This window comes from Limulus polyphemus, unplaced genomic scaffold (assembly GCF_000517525.1).
Source record: "Limulus polyphemus unplaced genomic scaffold, Limulus_polyphemus-2.1.2 Scaffold48, whole genome shotgun sequence".
Classification (NCBI taxonomy): domain Eukaryota; kingdom Metazoa; phylum Arthropoda; class Merostomata; order Xiphosura; family Limulidae; genus Limulus; species Limulus polyphemus.
In genome coordinates, this window is record NW_013665658.1 from 1,483,220 (window position 1) to 1,491,899 (window position 8,680).

The 8,680-nt window shown below is 32.9% G+C and overlaps 1 protein-coding gene across 1 annotated transcript in view; it reads right to left on the reverse strand.

Annotated features, from left to right (window-relative positions):
* Positions 1 to 2,530: 2,530 nt before the first annotated feature.
* LOC111086668 (SHC SH2 domain-binding protein 1 homolog A-like) overlaps positions 2,531 to 8,680 on the reverse strand; it is a 20,815-nt gene continuing 14,665 nt past the window's right edge. Inside the window, exons 3-6 of the mRNA XM_022390454.1 lie at positions 7,437 to 7,590; positions 5,810 to 6,066; positions 4,398 to 4,630; positions 2,531 to 3,821 (exon numbers count right to left, since the gene is read on the reverse strand). Coding sequence (XP_022246162.1) covers positions 3,464 to 3,821; positions 4,398 to 4,630; positions 5,810 to 6,066; positions 7,437 to 7,590 — 1,002 coding nt within the window. The 3' untranslated portion in view covers positions 2,531 to 3,463. The remainder of the gene's footprint in view (positions 3,822 to 4,397; positions 4,631 to 5,809; positions 6,067 to 7,436; positions 7,591 to 8,680) is intronic.

The following is an 8,680-nucleotide window of genomic DNA, read 5'->3' on the forward strand; positions in this document are numbered from 1 at the left end:
TGTTACCAAACTCTAGATATTCTACCACCTCCGTTTCTTCCAAATGTTCATTTTTTACAAAATATATTGCAGTACATGTCTACTATTTCCAGAACATACTCTATTGTAATAAATTAATTGTGTTTTTGCTAAATGAGAAGGTAGCTAGTACAATGTCATCGTTAGCCCCCTCTAGCAAAAATCTACATCAAAATATTAAAAATATAGCTTACAGCAGTATAATTGTAGTTGGCTGTTGCATTTAGCTTACCAGTTATTTCTGCTTGAAATTTAAAACGTTCAAGTTGCAATTTTTGATAAACTGCTGGAAGTTTAATGAGGAAAATGGAAATAGAAGTACCCCAGCGGTATGTCTTCGGAGTTACAACGCTAAAATCAGAGGTTCGATTCCCCTTTGTGGACATAGCAGATAGCCGGATGTTGCTTTGTTATAAGAAAACACAAACACTTAAAAGTTGGCTTGTTTCAGATACTTATGCTAACCGTCCCTAATTTTGGACTGATAGACTAAAGGAAACACAACTAATTAGCAGCTTACACCCCAACTCTCATTGAACAGTGGGGTCTGACCGTCACTCTTATAACGCACCCACAGCTCATAGATTTAGTCAGTCACGTTTATCACTATGCCTTACCTTTGAATAGTTTACTCTTTTCAATCATAAAGTCAAATAATATTAAATATATATATACATTTGTTCTGCGTTAGGTCTTCCTAACATTAAATCATTCATTCAGATTTTAAGATGCAAGTATATTCGTAAGAATTTTTGAAACAATATCGATTTATCAAATTATTTCGTGTTTCTTAACTAAAGTTTCATCATCGATAATTCTCAAATCAGGATATTACAGTGAAACATTGTTTCTGAAAAATGGGATTAATTACGTTATTTAAACCTTTGCCAGTTTTAGAGAATTCTGTATCGAAGATGCATTTTATTCGTTGAATAATTTAGTTGAGAAAAATGTAATAAAGTGGTAAACCAATCTATAATTAACAAATCTTTGGGGCTTTGACAATTATTCCTCTAAAAATTTGTCAAGACGTTTAAAGGATTACCTTGTATCTCCTTATACTGATCAAAACTTGGACACTGAGAACTTGTATTAGTACTTTAGCTTTGCCGTCTTTACAGAACCTGAGAAATACACCCCACGACATATAAGAACAAAACCATAAGCGAAAATGTGTACAAGGGAATTAGACCAGATCGTTCTCATGTACGGTTTACAGCAAATTCACCAGCAGAATATTTCTGTAGGACCAATAGTTCTAAATTTTGGTACTTACTATCGTAAACTAATTAGTTTTGTAGTTGCCTTCGTGAACATAAGAGTAGCGAGTCTACAGTTAAAGATAGCTTTGGGTTTTCGACTTCAACATAGAATTTGAAGTTTAAGGTGTGGTGATTTGATGTCAGATATTTATATTACCATCTGCTACAAGACTTGATCTTCTCTCACAACTGGTATGTTGTTCTTTTCTAATGGTTGTGCAAAACTATTCAAGGCTTATCTATGCTAGCTATCCCCGATTTTGAACTGAGATTGGGGAAAAGGCAGCTCGTCCACTGCACCTACAAATTGTATACTATAGTACTTCTAGTGTTTCCATGTAACATTCTATCAAACTCGATTGTTTCTAAATAGTAAAACGCATGCTGTTTTCAAGCTACTAGTGTCACACATCATAGTTCTGTTTACTGTTTTCAAACTACTAGTGTCACACTTCATACTTCTGTTTTCAAACTACTAGTGTCACACTTCTTACTTCTGTTTTCAAACTACTAGTGTCACACATCATACTTCTGTTTACTGTTTTCAAGCTACTAGTGTCACACTTCATACTTCTGTTTTCAAACTACTAGTGTCACACTTCATACTTCTGTTTTCAAACTACTAGTGTCACACATCATACTTCTGTGTACTGTTTTCAAACTACTAGTGTCACACTTCATACTTCTGTTTACTGTTTTCAAACTACTAGTGTCACACATCATACTTCTGTGTACTGTTTGCAAACTACTAGTGTCACACATCATACTTCTGTTTACTGTTTTCAAACTACTAGTATCACACATCATACTTCTGTTTACTGTTTTCAAACGACTAGTGTCACACATACTTCTGTGTACTGTTTTCAAACTACTAGTGTCACACATCATACTTCTGTTTACTGTTTCCAAACTACTAGTGTCACACATCATACTTCTGTTTACTGTTTTCAAACTACTAGTGTCACACATCATACTTCTGTTTACTGTTTTCAAACTACTAGTGTCACACATCATACTTCTGTGTACTGTTTTCAAACTACTAGTGTCTCACATATTTCTGGGCCATTGCATGTTTTGAATTATTCTTATGTGCAAATATGCTGAGATACTTTAATGAAATTAGTCACTACAGAGTTAATACAAAACTTTTACTTCCAATAGAATATCAGTGTAAAAAAATTATCACAGTTCATATTTCATTTAGATAAATTTAGTTTAAATACTTTGATCTGATGCATACTGATGCTTGTAGATTTCCACAAAAGTAACAGAAACCACAGTAAAACATAATTTTATAATAAACTTTTACTAAGGAAATTAACTGGATCTAATTTGCTAATTCTTGTTATATTATACATAAGTAATTTCTAAGGTTAACCCCCCCCCCCCCCAAAAACACAGATTTCATGCTAATTTTTTCACTTTTATTTGGTTCTTATATTTTTCAAAAATTGCTCTCCTCTTAAACCATACAAGTACATTTGTATTATAAAAAAAACACCATCTTCCATTATCTATAGCTAAAGATTAAATGAGTTACACAAAAAAGAGAATCTAGCACATGAATTGAACAACTACAAAATAACAAGCACATAGCTTTTCAAGTAAAGTTACACTTAAAACTTGTAGTAACAAAACATTATAGAAACATTTGATTCATGGTATCTCACAATGACAAGTTTCATTATTACAGTACACTGAATAGTTTTGGGATATTTATAAAATCATAATATACAAATATATTACAAAAAGCTGCAGTAACTGAACATATAAAAGTAATATTACAAAAGGTTACATGAACTGAACACTAATTTTCATGGAACTTTCATCAAGGATTACACTTCGTTGAAACTCAGTGAGTTTTACATAAATCATAATATAAAAGTAATATTACAAAAAGCTGCAGTAACTGAACATATACAAGTAATATTATAAAAAGCTGCAGTAACTGAACATATACAAGTAATACTACAAAAAGCTACAGTAACTGAACATATATACAAGTAATATTACAAAAAGCTGCAGTAACTGACCATATACAAGTAATATTACAAAAAGCTCCAGTAACTGAACATATACAAGTAATATTACAAAAAGCTGCAGTAACTGAGCACTTTAATTTTCATGGAACTTTCAAGAATTACATTCCTTGAAACTCGTCGAGTTTTACAAAACGTGTTGGGTTACCATACGAGAGATGTAGCACTTGAAGAAGCTTCTGAAATACTTTTCTGTACCATTTGTTTCATTATTTGGGATTTTGCATCACATTTTTGTTCATCTTCACTTGAAGTATCATCAGACTGTTTACTTTCAAGATTTTCTACGTCAAACAACTTGTCCGAGTTGGTTGAAGTACTACTAATCTCGTTGATCGAGTCATCACTACTCAACGAAGTAAAATGCAGTGCACGAGTGACAGATCCAGTTGTTCTTTGATGACTAGACTCAGTGAGAATGTCTTGGTGACAGAGGCCATACGATCCTAGAGCATTGTGACATAGAAACACTCCTTGGATCTTTACTTTCAATAGGGAACATCTAATGGTATAAGACAATATATGCATATATCTTATTAATCTATACTTGAAATACAATAACCAACAGTTTTAAAATGGAAACTTATCATAATATCAAAATATATGTAAAAAAGAAATTTTAAATTTTGAGAAACTGTATGACTACATAATGCTTACAATTCTTGATACCAAACGTGTAGCATGAAAAGCCTAATATTAAGCCTCGGGAAAATGTATTACATCTCAACAATAACATTCATTAATAACTGAAGCATAGCTATAGAAAACTTATGTCAATCCTCAAGAAAGTGTGTTAGATCTCAATAATAACATTCATGAACACCAGATGTATAGGTTCAGAAAACTCTTCTCAAAGCTCAAAAGTGTATTTCATTGCAACAATAAGATTTATTAATACCACCTATACAGATACAGAAAACTCATGTAAAACCTCAAGAAGGTGTATTGTATCTCACCAGTAACATTCATTATTACCTGAAGTACAGCTACAACAAATTGGTCTCAAACCTCAAGCAAGTGTACTACATCTTAAAAATAACATTTATTAATACCAAAAGTACCGCTTGTGAAAACTTACTTGTACAAAAAGTCCAAATCTACTTCTTTCTCTGAATCTTTAGTTTGATAGTATCCCTGATCATCAAGACAGATAGCAAAATTTTTGTTATTCTCAATAGTGGTGTTTAAAATGGTTATTTCAGTGGAACAACTAGAAAGCAGTTCTATTTGAAGGCCACTTCTATTACAATGTGTTATACTTGATGAATCAAGGGTCAGCTTTCCCCCAGCCCGGAGCTGTATTCCATGACTCTTGAGAATAAAACATATCATACAGTTAAAACAGTTCTCATTCATCGGTATTCCATTTCTATCTGTCAAGCATTAATCTCTCTCCTGTTATAAATCTGGGTGATGTGGTTTAATGAATATTGAAAACAACGATATCATTGTCTACATAACTTTACAGCAAGGTACTGAAACCTTTTATATTATTATTCACACATTTTAAGAGTGACAAGATATTCAGATACAATATTGCTTATCATTATTTACATACCTTCATTAACAAAACACTGAATACTAGGAATGCACGGGTAGTAAAATTTGGCCAAATACGGGGTCGGGTACCTGGCCACTAAGCTTCAGCAGGGGTTGCCCCCCCCCCCAAAACAACATACACAAAAATTAGAAACAAAAACAAAATTGACATTTATTGCACTTAACTGAATAATCACCAATAGAACATTCCAATTTTTACTTTCAAATTTCAAAATTAACTAACAAAAATGTGCACACCAGTTTGCAGAATGCCTGAATTTTTGGAATTTGTTTAAATTGTACTCGAGGAACAGTAGCATTTCAGTGTTTTTAGGTAAAAGCCTTGACCTTTCATGTGTGATAATGTTGCCAGTGGTGCTAAAAGCCCATTCACTTGGCTACACTGGTCTGAGGTGCGGAGAGATAACTTGACTTCCAAAAGTGAGGCCAGCGAAAGTAAACACAGAAACAGTGATGTTGACACGTTTTAGAATCATTATTCTGTTTAATGCCTAGCCCCAACTTCTCAAACCCCAATTGTTTCCAAAACCCCCACCTTTCCCAGAAATCTACTTCTTAAGCCATGCCTGAATCCCCAACTTTTAGCGGGTGGTCAGTCTTTGTTGCTCGGAACATGTTTTTTTAAGTAAATCAATTATTGACTGTAACTTTCAGTACCACATAAGTTGCCACAAAGATTAGGGCTTAGATGCAATTTTCAATTACCTGGATTTGGTTGTTTTTTAACTTCAACACTTGGCCGGAGCTGAGTACTACCGGGTAGCTCAATAACCGGCCAAGGCCGAATATCTGGCCGGGTACTCGTGCATCCCTACTGAATATCATCCACGTACCTTCAGTAACAAGATATTGAGATAGAATATTGTTTATCATTATTTACATACCTTATGTCACAGGCCACTGAATACTGTCATATCATTGTCCACATACCTTTGCCTCAATAAGTTTACAAGTCTTCAGGTACATCTGAGCAGTGCTAAGAACTACAAGACAAGACTGAGCTGCTTTTCCTTTAACTGTACAATTTTTCATGTTGGTCTTCCCAGAATGCACCATAACAGCACAAATAATACCCTCTGATGGCTGAATGGTAAGATTCTCTAGAACCAAATTCTCAGCATTGCAATTGATAAAAATATCCCCATTTCCCACATCCTCCAAAACCACTTCTTGTTCCGATTTAACCCCTGTGTAACATGCAAACAGTAAATTTGGTAAATAGTGATGTAACAGTTTTCCACAATATTTTAATGTTTAATGTAGCATAACAGTTATATTATCTTGACACCTATATGCCACATTCTTGAGTAGAATAATTAATTTTATCATTACAAAAGAAAAAAAGGAACATACAAATATTTCTGGTTTTAACAACACAAAAGATTACACATACACATAAAATAATGTTATTGTGTAAGATACGTAATTCTAGTATTAATTCTAAAGGTTAATTGCTCTTTATAAAAATGATGTTCCAGTTCCTGCACTGCCCCCAAAACTATATGATCCATCAGTTATACGTCATACCCATCCTGTTAGCCATGGTTAAACAATATTGTGTGATACTAAAATTTCTGTTGTAACAAAGTTCTGCAAAGAACAATAAAGTCAATCTTAAACTTCACATCATGAGACACTCCTCACAAAAACTGCCCATTACTTGCAATTTAGCTTTCAAAACCACATTTAAGCAAAAAAAAAATGTCCATTGGAGTTGCTTCGGGTGACTTTTCAGGTATGTAATCAAATGATATTGACTCAAGTGTCTTCAACCATCTTTCTTATAACAACAGCTACTGATTTCAAGGTATGGCTGTAAGTTTATAAGCCTTCAGCTTCAAATTCTAATTTATTATCTTTTTGTTAATGATACCACGAGATATAAATAGCTTTACTTCAATTACTCTTTCTGGTTCAGAAAGTTCTCTTTCGTAACCCAAACCTTCACTACGAGACTGGCTTATGGTGGGATTTCTAAGCTCACAGCTGTCCTAAATGCTCCATTTTTGAAGGCTCCTTGAAAATCTTGTGTGCTTTAGCTCTAAATCATCTAAAAATTTAACTTTCTTCTGAAGGAATGCAGATGAATTTTCTGGGCATCATGATATTACAATGTAAAATAGTTCAGCACAAACTAAATATACGTGTCACCACTGCATTAATGTATAAAATGCATTCTTATAAAGTGCAATTTACCCTCAGCATAAATAAGATATAAATTGACTCTTACCTTCAGAAAACCTTTAAGATATCCACTAAAATATTGTGTACATTATCCAGTTATGTCTTTATAAGATTGCTAGATACAAGAGTTTAGTACAGAATACTGAATAAATTTTTCTTATAAAAGTCATAAATCAATACAGTGAAAAACAATTTTTTTTCACATAATTAAAGTCAACTTTCTTTCAAACATTTCCTAACATAATGACAAGTTTATAAATTATCATGTGGTAATACGAACACAAAAAATTACCAATGTGTGCCATCTCAAACACAAGGTAAGATCATATCTGAAATATGATATTTAAAGAATTATACACTAAAGAAAAATGACCTTTAATAATGAGGTTGTGGTCTAACCAACTGAGCCCATCACAGTGGTAGCAACCAGGCAATATAAGTATTGTGTCACCTGCACAACTGGCAGCAACAGCTGGTCCCAACTGATGATAGAACTCCACTTCAGCTTCTGGATCTAAAGGAAGGTCCTAATGAGAACCAGAAATTCAATTTATACCCGAGATAATTATGTGAATCATATTTTTTTATTTATTAACTAATACTTAAATATCTTATTACTTATGGGAGTGATTGTATACTTAGTTTTAGAAAACTTGGCACACAAATAGAAGATGCATGAGGGATTAAGTGATTTGTTTCATGTCCACAAGTAAGCACATATATTTATTCTGCTATACATAATGGTTAGAACTATTGAGTATAGCTGGGTGAGTAATGTAAACAATATAAATGATTACCCATCAGCATCATTTATTGTCAAGAAATATAATCAGTTAATCCTTTCGAGATGGGTCACGGGTGAAAGGCCATGTCATCTCATTTGTTGGCTTGCACTCAAAATTTTATTGAACTACTATTTCATGAATTTATGTCAGTAAGTTTGGTATCAAACTGCAGATTATAATTCAACTTTTAGTACTATATATTAATCAATTTCTTATTTTCAAAACAGGTATTAAAAAACACAGATAAACATTGATTTTTGTGTGTCATGTGGTATGTTGAATACAGCACTGGTTCAAATTAGATGTTTGTGATGTCATAATACCAAGTCTATAGCTTCATACGAATTAGAAACTCAAATTACCGATATTGACAAGCTAGAATATAAAAGAAGAGCCTCTTATCTTTTCAATTTGCTAAGATATTGCTCATGTAATAAATCAAACACAGTGCCACCCCGCCCACCTCTTTCCATTTTTGGAAACGCTCCCTTAGATACACTTACTTCTATATGATATTAATAACCAATCGGAAGCTCAGAATGTCCCCCTAGTGGCCTTCTCAGCCATTTTAACGAACTTGGCACTATTTATTTCTTTTGAACCAATATTTCAACGTTTCATAGTCTGCTCGATATTTCATATTTTTTTTTACTAAATACATCTCAGTTACTGAGTATTATAAATTATAGTGGAATTCTATGGTATTAATGTAGTAATTTACGATTTTTTAATTATTCAAATATATATATATAGAAACCTAAAAAAAAGCAGCAACCAAGTACAAAGGTCGTAACTAGAAGTGATAATTGTTTGCTTTACTTCTTTATTTACT